Below are 14174 nucleotides of genomic sequence, written 5' to 3' on the forward strand. Positions count from 1 at the left end.
ACCACCCAGACCCAAATTCTTGGAGTCTCATGTTTCAGGTCCAGCCACAGGTCCCCATTTGCCAAATAATGAGACATGGTGAAGGCAGGGAAATATTTATTACATGGCATGAATAGGCTTTGGAAAGAACTCTTATCAGTTCATTCTCAGCAGGAAGAATTAGGAAAGAGAATGAGGAAGGTATACATAATTAAAACACCCACAGCTAGATCACACAGGCATAGCCTGGTTGACCATGATCTTAGTCTTGGTTTCTGGGGGCCGTTCTGAGGACCTTCCCTTTTCACCACTTAAAAGGGGTTGGAGCAAATCATTCACTGCTGCTGGCAGGTAACAGGTGGCAGGTAGTAGGTGGTCTGTCCTGGGCTTTTGTTTTCTTTGTAGCAGTTCTACTGTTTGACACAAGGTGTTTATTCCTGATCAACCCTGCCTTTCCTGGAGCCCAGAGGGGATTGTAAAGTCACTGCAAGAAGGAATGGCTTCCATCAAAAGGATGCAAAGGGGAGGGGGCTGCCTGGGTGCCCAGCTTTTATCCTTCATTTACACAACTCATGGGTCCAGTGAAAGCAGCTTCTAAGTTGTCTCTTACTGGTGGGAAATTGATTGAGCTTGTATGATTCCAAATGAGGATAGAGCTTTGGGCAGGAGGAGCAGCAGAAAGGAATCTCACCACAGATCAGAGGTAGGGTTCAGGGGGAGTCCACACCGTGGGTGAATATCACAGCTCACATCAACTGTCCTCTCTCATTCCTCTGCTCAGAGTGATTCCTGGGAACCAGCAGCCCTTCCTTTGTTCTCATCCTGGTTGGTTATTTCTGAGGGACTTCGAAGCTTCCCAGTTCCCCCTCACTTCCACCTGGGGGCGCTGCAGCCCAGGAAACCAGTCTTGGTCCTCAGGGAGAAGGGCATTCAAAACCCTGTCTCAGGCAAAAACCGACCTCAATGACACCAAGGGCCAAACACAAGAGTGAAGTCAGCCAGAAGAAATCTATGGAGAAGAGAGAATGCATGTCCAATTTCTGGGACCATCAAGACTCAGACCAGACTTGCCCCAAATTTCAGTTTTCCAAATGAAACCCATTATTTTAGGCTTTTTAATGAATGCTCTCCCAACTTTTAGACATTCAGTCTCCAATCACAATTTTCAAACAGGGTGTAGGCCAATTGGATACGGCTGTGTCAGATGGCTTTAACTCAGGGCCTGGGTGCTATCCCTGAGCCTCTTTGTGATCAAGGCTAGTGCTCTACCATTTGAACCACAGTACCACTTCCAGCTTTTTTTTAGTTGTTTATTGGAGATAAACATCTTATGGGAACTTTTCTGCCCAAGCTGGCTTTGAACCATGATCCTCAGATCTCAGCCTCCTGAGATCTTAAATTGATTATTATACATAAAAATATATTTGAGGGAAAAAGTGTATATATTTGGGGGCAACAGTTATGCATATTATTTACCTTTTTTCTTAAAGAGCCAATATTTAAATTTTAAGTGTATTTTTTATGTAGCCCCAGCTGGTAGCTTACACCTATAATCTCAGCTACAAGGGAAGCATAGTAGGAGGATTGTGGTCTGAGTCCAGTCCTGGGCAAAAGGCTGAGAACCTATCTAAAAAAAATAACCTAAAGCAAAAGAGCTGGAGGCTTGGCTCAAGTGGTAGAGCATTTTTCTGGCAGGCATAAGGTCCTAATTTCAGAGGAGGAGGAGGAGGAGGAGGAGGAGGAGGAGGAGGAGGAGGAGGAGGAGGAGGAAGAGGAGGAGGAGGAGGAGGAGGAGGAGGAGGAGGAGGAGGAGGAGGAGGAGGAGGAGGAGGAGGAGGCGGCACAGGAAGAAAAAGGAAACAAGTAGTTTTTAAATTCTCTGGACAGAATCCACTATAGGTGGAAGACAGAATGACATAGGTGGAGTGAGGAGACAGTGGTAGCGTCACAGTGAGTGCCATGACAGAGAATGTGAAATGAATAGACACTAGTTAAAGACACCCGTTCAAGGACTTTTGCTTTAGAGTGGAACTCAGGAAAACCTTTTGGCCTCACCCCACATAGATTACAGCTCTGCTCATTCTTCATGATAGGAACAATCCAAGAGAGGGGGAGAAGTGAACATGTAGAAGATGAGGAAAAACACAAGGGTGAAGACTGGAGGTGAGGGTGTGGGAGTCTGGATGTACACGTCAGTGGCACTCCACTCACAGGAGGGAAGGAGGGAACCCACACGGCAGAGCTGCGAACCCACACAGCAGAGCTGCAAACCAACATGGCAGAGCTGCAAATCCACACAGCAGAGCTGCAGGGAAGTGAGGATGCAGTAGGGACAGGAGGCTGATTGTTAAAAGATACAGTGTGGGGCTGGGAAGGTGGCTCAGTGGTAGAGTGCTTGTCTCCTATGCATGAGGCCCTGGGTTCAATTCCTCAGCACCACATAAGCAGAAAAAGCCAGAAGTGGTGCTATGGATCAAATGGTAGAGCACTAGCCTTGAGCTGAAGCGCTGAGGGACAGTGCCCAGGCCCAGAGTTCAGGCCCCATGATGAAGGAGGAGGAGGAGGAGGAGGAGGAGGAGGAGGAGGAGGAGGAGGAGGAGGAGGAGGAGGAGGAGGAGGAGGAGGAGGAGGAGGAGGAAAAAGATACAGTATTTGCTTATAGATAGATAGATAGATAGATAGATAGATAGATAGATAGATATAAATATAGATATTTCAAGCCAGGCATTGGTGGCTCATGCCTGTAATCCTGTCTGAGATTTAGTTCTAAGCAAGCCCAGGCAGGAAAGTCCATGAGAATCTTTATCTCTAATTTATCACCAAAGACACTGGAAGTAGAACTGTGGTTCAAATGGTAGAGTGCTAACCTTGAGCACAAAAGCCCAAGGACAGCACCAAGGCCCTAAGTTAAGCCCAGGACAAGCACACACACACACACACACACACACACACACACACACACACACACACACACACACACACACACACACACACACACACACATGAGACAGTATTTCAGAACTAGAGGCATGGCTCAAGTGGTAGTAAAACAGCAAGGAGCAGAGGGATAGGGGAGCAGAGTAAGAGCACAGGCCCTACGTTCAGGCTCCAGTACATACACAAAAAGTATACAGCACTGCTGCTGGGCTTCAGGGTGAATGATCATTACTAGGCACTGATTGTGAAGCATGCACGTATCACAGGGGGTCCTGGACATGGGTCCCTCTGATGCTAGGGCCAGAGGTGACTGGGACATAAGAGGAACATCACAGAGGGAGCCAAGTTCAAGGGGCCTCAGAGGAAGAAGAAGAGGAAGAAGAAGAGGAAGAAGAAGAGGAAGAAGAAGAAGAAGAAGAAGAAGAAGAAGAAGAAGAAGAAGAAGAAGAAGAAGAAGAAGAAGAAGAAGAAGAAGAAGAAGAAGAAGAAGAAGAAGAAGAAGAAGAAGAAGAAGAAGAAGGAGAAGAAGAAGGAGAAGAAGAAGAAGAAGGAGAAGGAGAAGGAGAAGGAGAAGGAGAAGGAGAAGAAGAAGGAGAAAGAGAAGAAGAAGGAGTAGAAGGGGAAGGAGAAGGAGAAGGAGAAGGAGAAGGAGAAGGAGAAGGAGAAGGAGAAGGAGAAGGAGAAGGAGAAGGAGAAGTAGAAGAAGAAGAAGAAGAAGAAGAAGAAGAAGAAGAAGAAGAAGAAGAAGAAGAAGAAGAAGAAGAAGAAGAAGAAGAAGAAGAAGAAGAAGAAGAAGAAGAAGAAGAAGAAGAAGAAGGACAAGGACAAGGACAAGGACAAGGAGAAGAAGAAGAAGAAGAAGAAGAAGAAGAAGAAGAAGAAGAAGACTTGTAAGGTAACTAGCCCTGATCAACCCAGCTTCTCTTATCCATTTGCTCCCTTTCTCTCTCCTTCTCCCTCCCTCCCTCGTCCAGGAGCCTGTCAGATTCAGAGCTGAATCAAAACAATTCGTCAATAACATAGGAGAGTCAAAGGGGGACAGAGTTATATTCTATGTTTATAAAAATCAGTGTGACTTGCCGGGCGCCAGTGGCTCACGCCTGTAATCCTAGCTACTCAGGAGGCTGAGATCTGAGGATCGCAGTTCAAAGCCAGCCCAGGCAGGAAAGTCCGTGAGACTCTTATCTCCAATAAACCATTAGAAAACCGGAAGTGGAGCTGTGGCTCAAGCAGTAGAGCACTCACCTTGAGTTGAAGAGCACAGTGACAGCGCCCAAGCCCAGAGTTCAAGCCCCACAACTGACCAAAAAAAAAAAAATCAGTGTGACTGGGATTGCAAAGCCTTTTCATTCAGGGTTGGCATCTATATGTTCCTGGTCTAGAGAAAGCTATTTCCTTTCAATACAGGCTTGTTCCTGAATTACCCATGTGACAAAACATCTCTGCTTAAGGAAGCCAGGTAAGAAAAGGTTTAATCTGTAAAGTCCTAGTACTATAAATAAGTATGTTTTATGTCTTATTTAAAAATTATGATTTGAGGAGAAAAATAGGTTCACCTCTATCAAACCATTTACTGGGAAGGCAACCGCGAAAATGCACTCGAGCTGAGCCTGGGGTCAGGGCAGAGGTCTTGGCTATGGCGGTTTTCCTAGATGAGAGTCGTGCCAAGGAAGCAGGTGTATGTCAGTTTCCCTGTCACATGTCAGTCTTGGGGGCACAGGTGAGGTGATCACTTCTGATGTGATCCATAAGCTCCTGAGTTCAGTGTGTCTCACATGATCTGATACATTTGTGGCTATCATTCTTTATCGATATAAATAAAGTACATTTAAGTTTGTGTTGCATGATGTGCTGGCAGATGGTGGTACTTGGATGGACAAGTACCCTCCTGCTCCAGAAGTGCCATTCTGACTTGGCACTTCTTTTCCACATAGAGGAATTTAGGTCCAAAGTGTTGCTTTATAAGATGATGTCACTTGAAGCTAAGCATAGCCTTGAAGGTTCTGTCATATATAACAACATGGAGAAATGCTAAGCAAACCTAGCTTTCTCCTCAGTGGCCCTCTTTCTTTAGGTAGAGAATAAGACTTACATTTCATCTGATTCCTAAACCAGATAAAGGGCAAGTTTAGGCCAAAGTGAATCATGACCATGCTCTTAGATAGACTATTAGGGGAAAGGGTGGGTGAGGACAGAAGAGAAATGCTAGGCATCAGGAAGAGGACAAAAGTCCTCCAGTTGTATGTGTTGACTTCTTGTTCTAGGAACCCTAATCCAAAGCAGCCATGACGTGGTATCCCAACAGACACAGCTTCCTAACTGCAGTGGGCTTCCTACTCCTGTGGCTTTTCATCACTTTGAAACTCTTTGACGAAATTGAGCATAGTCAAAACCTGGTGATTATTAAAGACCAAGTTGCAACGTGTACTGTAGTTTGCAAACTAGGAATGGAGGGAGGGTAGGAATGTAGAGGCCGGGAAGATCCACCCAATGCACTTTGGCTCTCCTTTTACATTTCTGCCTGAGAGAAGGAGGCTCTAGGGTGGATTGGAGTGTGGACTTGAACCCCTTAGTCCATGAAGAAGCTGCATTTACTTCTCATGTGTTTAAGGTAAGGGAGAGAATGACTACTGCTTGAGCCCTGGGTCCCTTGGCCAATGGCCAGGCATCCTCAGACTGGCTTCACTTTGGGAAGAATAATTCAATCTTTTCCCCCTAGAGAAACTTATGGGATGACACTGGGGCATCAATTCTGTTCTTTTGTGAAAAGAGGTACATATTTTCCTTTTCTATCATCCCAGGAGGACAGCTATAACAGTAAGAAGAGCCTACGGCCACTGGAAGACTGGCACACCATCACCTTGAAATATTTAAGAAAAAACCAAAAGAGAAGAAAGAGTGAGTGCTAAGGAAGGGGAGGAGTGGAGTATTTCAGGGGAAGTAGGGTAATATAGCTGGGAAAGAATGAAAAAAAAGGGAAAAGAAAAGGCAGAACTATGCCCAGCAGTATTTGAATCTAATGAACAGTTCTTTCCCCTTCCCCCAAGATGTTCACATGTCAGAAGTTTGAGGAAGAAAGGAAAAAATTGTTTGTTGTAGTAAGAAAATGAAATCCAAGTTAACCACATATTAAATACTTCTGAACGCTTGTTAGTCTCATCAACAGAACATAGTCATATTGGGTAAACAAAGAGCATGACTCACCTTACTTTATGTAACTTAATATTTGGGGCTGCAATGATAATTGATTCCCTGGACATAGAAGACTGTGTAGCTCCATGGCATCAAAATGTAAAAGGAAAAGTACTAAGTAAACCCTTTAAAAGGAAGAGCTGTGATTGAAGTTGTTTATGTGCACGTTTAAGTAAGGGAAATCAAACAATAAATAAAATGTGTAACTAAAGAAAAAGAATCATTGAATTTTTGAAGTGTACAGAGTAATTAAGAAGGTGCAGACAGCCAGGCACCAGTGGCTGTAATCCTAGCTACTCAGGAGGCTGAGATCTGAGGATCACGGTTCAAAGCCAGCCCAGTCAGAGACTCTTATCTCCACTAAACCAACCAGAAAACCAGAAGTGGCTCAAGTGGTAGAGCACTAGCCTTTAGCTGAGGGACAGTGCCCAGGCCCAGAGTTCAAGTCCCACAACCAATAAAGAAGAAGAGGAAGAAGGAGGAGGAGGAGGAGGAGGAGGAGGAGGAGGAGGAGGAGGAGGAGGAGGAGGAGGAGGAGGAGGAGGAGGAGGAGGAGGAGGAGGAGGAAGTGGAGGAAGGTGCAGACATTAGGTTCGATAGAGAACATTTGTATAAGAGGGTCTTGAAGTTGCATCGTCCAACTCCCTTAGCTTTATGGATTTAGACCCAAACCCTGCAATAGAAGTACCTGCTCAAGATTATGCATCCAGTGATAGAATTGATTAGAACTGTAGGCTCCTGGGCTGAGGGCATAACTCAGTGGTAGAACACTTGCCTAGTGTGCTTGTCAGGTTCAATTCCCCAGCACTGCAAAAACAAAAAAGCTTAGGCTCCTGATTTCTAGGTGAATCCCCTCTTAAGATCTTTCTTCAAAGGAAACCTTTTGGAAGGTGAGCTGAGTAGAAAAGAAAAAGAAGTATACTCACTACAATAATAGTGCTTATTGAGTACTTAAACTATGTGCTTCAAAGTTTGAGGTTCAAATACTCCAAGAAACCCGCAAGGACTCAGCATCATATAGCTAGTACTTCTCCAACTCTAATATGCATACAATTCTCCTGATTTCATTAAAATGCTGGGGTTGGCTGAGAATGTGGCTTAGAGGTAGAGTGCTTGCCTAACATGCATGAAGCCCTGGGTTCGATTCCTCAGTACCATATAAACAGAAAAAGCCAGAAGTGGTACTGTGGCTCAAGTGGTAGAATGCTAGAAGTGAGCAAAAGAAGCTCAGGGACAGGGCCCAGGCCATGAGTTCAAGCCATAGGGCTGGCAGGAAAAAAAATTCTGGGGTTGAGATTCTACACATCTAATAAGCTTGAAATTGAGGATGATGTTGCTAAGTTATAGGGCACGCTTAAGAGAAGCAAGGATGCAAAAATCCCTTCAGCCAAAGAACAAATGAGAAATGGGAGAGGGGGTCCCAAATAGCACCTCCCTCTCTATAATCCATTTTTGTCTAGAGAGTCTCTTTTGAAGCCCAAACTTGTAACCCTCCTGCCTTAGCTTCCACAGTGCTAGAATGGCAAGCCTCCTCCACCGTGCCAGAACCCTATAACAATCCTCACCACTACTGCCCGCTGACAACTGTACCTGCTTTCCCTCTTCTTAGCATGGCTGACAGTGGGGATCTCCTCAGTGTCACAACAAAATCAAGGCCACCTGTTGGACACCTTGGCTTCTTTATATCGCACCTGTTCCCCAGCTGAGAAGAAGCATCTCACAGTGCTGCTCCACCTAGCAGATGCCAACTTCACCTGGCTCCGACAAATGGTCTCCCACATTTCAAGACTCTACAGCTCACAGATCTTGGCAGGGAAGTTGCTAGTGATCCATGCTCCCCCTGACGCCTACCCCACTGTGGATGCCACTCAGAATGAGACCTCACAAGGGCAATTCTACTCCAAGCAGAACACGGACCATGCCTTCCTCATGAGCTTCGCCCAAAACCTCTCTCCTTACTTCCTGCTACTAGAGGACAATGTCTTTTGTGCCCCCAACTTTGTCACCCATCTTTATTCAACAGTGGCCACCATGAAACCCAACCCATGGGTACTCTTGGAGTTCTCTAACATGGGACTCGTTGGCAAGCTCTTCCACAGCAGGGATCTTCCGTTCTTGGCCCAGTTCCTGCTCCTATTCCACAAGGAAAAACCCCTTGACAGGCTGATCCTTCACTTCCGTACCCTCCTGGGGCAGAAAACCCCTCTGCTCTACAGACCCTTCCTCTTCTATCACAGGTTGTACCGTCACCCCTTTGGTGACAAAAATGCCATGAACATTCAGGAGAATCCTTACGGTCCTCACATCCTCCCTGCAGCTGTTTTCACAGACATGAAGGTTTCTGATGTTCATGTGCCCTGGGAGGCCTACACACTGGATGAGTCATTCTTTTGGACCTACAATGTTAGCACAGGGAACCATTTGACGGTGCTTTTGAACCATCCAGCAAACCTGAGAAGAGTGCAAGTGATAACAGGAGCCATCGTGGATGGAAAGTACGCCCTACGGAAGGGACAGGTGGAGCTAGGCTACCACCCTGATGGAATGCCTCGGTCCTGTACCGACTTTGTCCTGCTGGGCCGTCTCCAGCAAGGGCTGATAGATCGGGAGATTCTTGGGGACAGTCTGGGGAAGCACGTGAGCTGTGTGAGGGTGGTGGCGAATGCTAACCAGGCTGGTGGTCTTATAATTAGACACATTTACCTCTGGAAGGAAAATGCCAATGAAAGAAAAAGGATCCTGAAAGTTAATGATAAAGCAGTATGACAAAATTAAAAGTGCCAAGCCATTTTGTTCTAAGCTGTAAGAGTGACGGGCGGGGGGTGAGGAGGCCTGTGGGGAGAAACATACAGTGAATGAAAGGTAGAAAGAGAAGAATCCATCTTTCTTTTGGTACCACTAAAACTCGTATTCCTCCCTTTTTCTATCTAAATGGATAACTCTTTAAGAAAGCTTTTGCTAGGCAAAAGCAGCTTAATCTAATTTGGGGAAGGATCTTGGTTAGGCCCAGAGATTTTACATTCCTGGGATGTTTACTTCAGCTAAAATAGTGTATGTGCATGTGTGTATACTTTCATGTTTGTATGTTCACAGATACAGATGAAGATGTAATATGGTGAAAGGATAAATGGGGGGATCCTTTTAGAGGGTTTGAGGGAACAAACTCAGGGCCTTGCACATGCTAGGCAAATGCTCCTCCACCAAGGTACATCCTCAGCCCATACAGAGAGCAGAAGGGTCTTTTCTCTTTTTTATAAGACAGGGTAGCCTCCTGGGTGGTGTGATTACAGGCATGAGCCACCTTTCCAATACAAAGTATATATAATATTTATACAGAATATATAGATATGCATGCATGAGAAAGAGATTACATGGAAGTATAGGTCCAGGGGATTGTTCAACCTTATCCTACCTAGTCAATGATTCCTGTTGCATTACCGTGTGCAACCAAAGGTGGCGCACCAGCAAGAAGCTCCCTCCAGCTGTACAAAGTGAGTTCTGAGAATTCTGGAGTCACCGCGAAGCTGCTAGTAGGGCTCAGCATCTCCTCTGCTCATGATCTCTGTCATCACATCTGATTTCTGACCTTCCACCCTCAGATCAACCCTTCTGGGTGTATAGCCTTCCCTCACCCAGGTAGAAGGCTAAGGTCATCTCAGACAGCTGTGGAGGCTCAGGTGTTCTCTGTTACCAGCCACTTAACCCTGGCCAATTTGAATGGTAGCTCCTGTGGGAATGGGGACAGTGAAGGGGGTGTACAAGCCCCTTCTCAGACTGGTCCAGTAGCTGTCTTCCCCAATGGGCCTCCCCCCCCCTCTCTGTTTCTCTCTGTGTGCTAGTTACATCCTTTGTTCAAAGTAAATGCTTTGTATTCCCCCGGCTTGCCTTTATTTTGGTGGGGAGAGGGAGTATTTGTGCCCCTTGGCAGTCAGTTCCTGCTGAAAGACAATGGTAGGAAGTCCGTCTCTCCTGGATACCGAGGAGCCCACACAGCTGCTGGGTACCATCGTGAGACTATAGACCCCTTGCCCTACCTCCTGAGACCCAGCAGTAACCCCTTTTTTTGTAACCCTTTTCCTTCCAGGTTTTTCATTCACCAGATTGCTGAGTTCCAAATCTGTACCAACCCCCTTGGAGGGAGGATCTCCAGGTCTCCTCTGTAAAACCCCGAGGCTCTCGGGGGTATAAGTAGGCACTTCTTTGGTGACTGACGTGCAGTGGGAAATACAAAGGCTCTGGTGCCTCTCAAACTGGAATTTCAACCCTGGCTCTATTTATTAGCTGGATGACCTTAAAATGGTATTTAACCTCTCTGAGCCAGTATCCCATACCTGTAAAACAAGGATTGCACCTACCACACCAGGTTGACACATGAATTCAAGACACTCAGGGACCCTAGCACAAGTGTTAAGTCCTCAATGTTCGCCAAGCATGGCACCCTCCCACCACCCACCTCTCCAAGGGAACCTCTTGAAAGGACCCACTACCCCAGGGTTCTTGTTGCTCCCTGTGATGCCTCCTGAGGCTCCAGGGCAAATGCACACCTGGCCTGGGGATTTGGACTGCCCTGGATCTGAATGGGTCTGAATGGAGAGCCCCAGACAAGTCCAGGCAGGTTAGGTATCTCTATAGATGCCAGTCCTGTCCTAGGAGAGAGGCCCGTTTGTCTCCCTCACTGACAGGTCTGCAGGATTCTCCCCTTTTCTGGTTGGGCTACTGTAGGAATCCTGAGCATACAATATTGTGACCATAGGATTAAGAGATGGGACAGAGATAGAAGTCTGGATTTCCGGGGTTTTCCATGAGCAGTATCACCCCCACTCAGGGAGGTAATGGATACAGGGGTGCCTGCCTGGTAGAGGAAGCCCAAAGGGTAGGGTGATGTGTTCTAGATGTGTGAAACCATTGCCCCTCTAGGATTCCAGATGTTCTTATTCATGAGATGTCTCCACAGGGTTGCTGTGGCAAACAAATGAGATTATAACTCTAGTGGTAGAGCTCCACCATTAGGAGCAATGCTCAGAGACAGTGCCCAGACCCTAAGTTCAAGCCCTAGGACCAGACCAAAAAAAAAAAAAAGCTAAGATTGAGTTTGGCTTTTGATACGAGAGACTCCACACTCATATACCTACTGCTTTGGTTCCTTCTACCTGAATGGAAGACTGCTGCCAAATTTCCCAAAATGCCATCATAATGTACACTTGACCTTGTCTGAAACACTGTTTTCTCACTTTCTATTGGTACTCATTTGGATTCTGAGTGGGGAAGGAAACACCACCTCTCTAGTTAGTAAGCTGCTGCCACACTGTGCACAAGGCCCGCACTTAGTGGGGGCCCTTCCATATTAGAGATGCTAAAGAAGGAAGTTTGGATGATGAAGTTTACTTAGTCCTCTCTTGGATTTTAGGCCTCCAGAGGAAGGGATGCTGGGAGAATCCGTGGCACCTAATTATAGTGATTCCCTCTGGGATGGTAGGTCACTGAGAAGTGACCTGGCCCATCCATGGAAATCATGTCAAAAACTCCAATAAGTTCGTTCTTAAGAGCCACAGAAATTCAAGCATTTTGGTGGGAAAAAAGTTTGTATTTTGAGTTATCGAGATTTCAGTGGAACCAAAGCTCTGAGTCTTGGTTTACTGAATATGGCTATATATTCAGTAAATGATAATTGTGTGTGTGTGTGTGTGTGTGTGTGTGTGTGTGTGTGTGTGTGTGTGTGTGTGATTTTCCTTGAGCCAGGCACCCATGGCTCACACTTGTCCTCCTAGCTACTCAGAAGGCTGAGATCTGAGGATTGCTATTCGAAGCCAGCTCAGGTAATAAAGTCCATGAAACTCTTATCTCTAATAAAACTACTCAGAAAAAGCCAGAAGTGGCACTGTGGCTCAAGTGGTAGAGTGCTAGCCTTGAGCACAAAGAGGCTTAGAGACAGAGCCCCAGCCCTGAGTTCATGCCCCAGGACCAACAAGAAATAAAATAACAAGTATTTCATAAGAAGAAAGAAAGGGAGGAGAGGGGATAGGAGTGTGGGAGCTGGGGGAGGGAAGGGATAGTGGGACAACAACAAGGAAGGGGAGGGGTAACAATGATCCACTAGTAATGTTCTCATCGCCTTACTCATGCAACTGTAACCCCTCTGTACAACATCGTAATAAAATAATTTTTTTTAAAAAGAAATGAAGAAAGTTACCTCTCCAGATAAGATGAGCTCTAAACACAGGTATAATTTGGCAAAGGTCTGTAATCCTTTGTATATTCTAATATATAGCCTAGTAAACAATTAGGGCTGATTTTCCTTTGGGGTTGACAGTCTGATGTTTGATGTCTAAGCTGTAGCAGGGAGGAACTAATAAAAAGAAATTACATCAAAATATGAAGGGAAGAAGGGCCACATTCATCTTCACAGTAAATGTCAATATCAACCCAGAGCAAAGGCTCTCAAACATGCTATCTGAGATGCATCCAAAGTAATCCAAGTAGTGGGTTAACTTCTGTAACTTTTTTTTTTGGTTGTGGGGCTTAAACTCTGGGCCTAGGTGCTCTTCCTAAACTCTTCAGCTCAGGGCTAGCACTCTACCACTTGAGCCACAGCATCACTTCCAGTTTTCAAGTGGTTCATTGGAAATAAGAGTATCACGGATTTTCTTTCCCTGCCTGGCTTTGAACTGTGATCCTCCTAAGTAGCTAGGATTACAGGTGTGAGCCACCAGCGCCCAGCAACTTCTGTAACTTTTAACAAAGAAGAAATTACTGTGGATAATTAGATGAGCCATGCAACCAAGCCCCTCTTGGGTACTTATATACTTTCTTGAATTAGAGAAACAGATGGCTTCAATGATCAGCATGAGCATCTGTGGTCCTGTCACCACAGTGGATATTGCCCTGGTAGAGAAAGAAGGGAAGAAAGGGATCCTTAGGTAGGAAAGAACCTAGGCAGAATGCCAAAGAGGAAGAAATATGGTACTGTAAAGCTGGGAGGAGTAGAAGGTAGGGCATGGATGCACCATGGAGTAGGCAAGAGGCACACTGAGGTGTGAGGGGAGCAGCACTAGCCCTCTGCATGTCCTGGGACACGTGATGATGCTCATACCTGTATTAGCACAGAGAAGGCAGTACAACAGTCACACCCCAGCCAAGGCTGGTTCTCGTGGGAGAGCTTTTATAGTTGGGGTGCAGCAGTTACTCATGGGAAACCTGTTCCAAAGCTACTTAGCAACTGTTCTTATCATCTAAGCAATGCCAGCCAATGGGTCCAATCTCACCCTCTAGACAGACCAGAAACTTTGATGTTGCTCACGTCCTTGGTGAAGTGCACATTCTCCAAGATGAACATGTCAGTCACCAGCCAGTGCTCTGCAGGAGACTGCCGGCAGGGTCGGCATGGCTGCCAGCAGCCAGCACTGGCTTCTTTCTCTTGGAAGGAAGGAAACACTGCAGAGGAAAAGATCACAGGAATGTCAAAGCTGAGCCAGCTCACACACGTTATCATGCTCATTCTACGGATGCTTCCCACTGCTCCCTGGAAGCTTTCTAAATGGGAAAAGGAGAGAAGCTGGCCATCTGAGTAGGGTATAGATGAGGGAGGATGTAGGCTGCCTCTTCTGATGCCTGCCCTGATGCTTCAGATATTGAAAGCAGCACTATGGCTTCAGATATTGAAAGCAGCACTATGGCTTCAGATATTGAAAGCAGCACTATAGCTTCAGATATTGAAAGCAGCACTATGGCTGACAGTTTCCCCGCTGCTCTTATCAGACTGCAGACCTACCTGACACACTGGTAACCATACCTCCTCAGCCAATGTGAATCTGTTCTGTCCTCATTTCAACATGGCAGTCCCACCATGGGTATGTAGCTTTGAGGTGACCTTCTCAGGAAGTCTTCCCCAACCAAAAAGTCTGAGTTAGCTTTCCATACTTCCTACTGTATCTATTTTTTTAAAAAAGAACTGAGTATAAATGATATATAAACCATGCATATATAAAGTATATGGTTTCATATGTTTTAGCACACGTATATGCTGGTGAAATCACTACCCTAATGAAGAATATGAACGCATCTATCAC

At 45.9% G+C, this 14174-nt stretch overlaps 1 protein-coding gene across 1 annotated transcript; it reads left to right on the forward strand.

Annotated features, from left to right (window-relative positions):
- The first annotated feature begins 2254 nt into the window (after positions 1-2254).
- LOC138827274 (alpha-1,3-mannosyl-glycoprotein 4-beta-N-acetylglucosaminyltransferase-like protein MGAT4E) lies at positions 2255-13891 on the forward strand. Its single transcript, XM_070022756.1, has 7 exons — positions 2255-2305; positions 3641-3811; positions 5718-5814; positions 7718-8868; positions 9562-9599; positions 11516-11580; positions 13734-13891. The coding sequence occupies exons 1-7, from the start codon at positions 2255-2257 to the stop codon at positions 13889-13891; spliced, it is 1731 nt and encodes a 576-aa protein (XP_069878857.1).
- Positions 13892-14174: the final 283 nt, after the last annotated feature.

The sequence above is a fragment of the Dipodomys merriami genome, unplaced genomic scaffold, assembly GCF_024711535.1.
Source record: "Dipodomys merriami isolate MVZ:Mamm:240054 unplaced genomic scaffold, mDipMer1.0.p SCAF_153, whole genome shotgun sequence".
In the NCBI taxonomy this organism is placed as follows: Eukaryota; Metazoa; Chordata; class Mammalia; order Rodentia; family Heteromyidae; genus Dipodomys; species Dipodomys merriami.

Excerpts from the sequence above, each read along its gene's own strand:
- LOC138827274 (XM_070022756.1), top strand. The coding sequence starts at position 2,255 with ATGGCAGAGCTGCAAATCCACACAGCAGAGCTGCAGGGAAGTGAGGAT. Across the intron at positions 3,812-5,717 it reads AGAAGAAGAAGACTTGTAAG|GAGGACAGCTATAACAGTAA; the intron begins GTAACTAGCCCT and ends CTATCATCCCAG. Across the intron at positions 11,581-13,733 it reads TAGTGATTCCCTCTGGGATG|ATATTGAAAGCAGCACTATG; the intron begins GTAGGTCACTGA and ends CTGATGCTTCAG.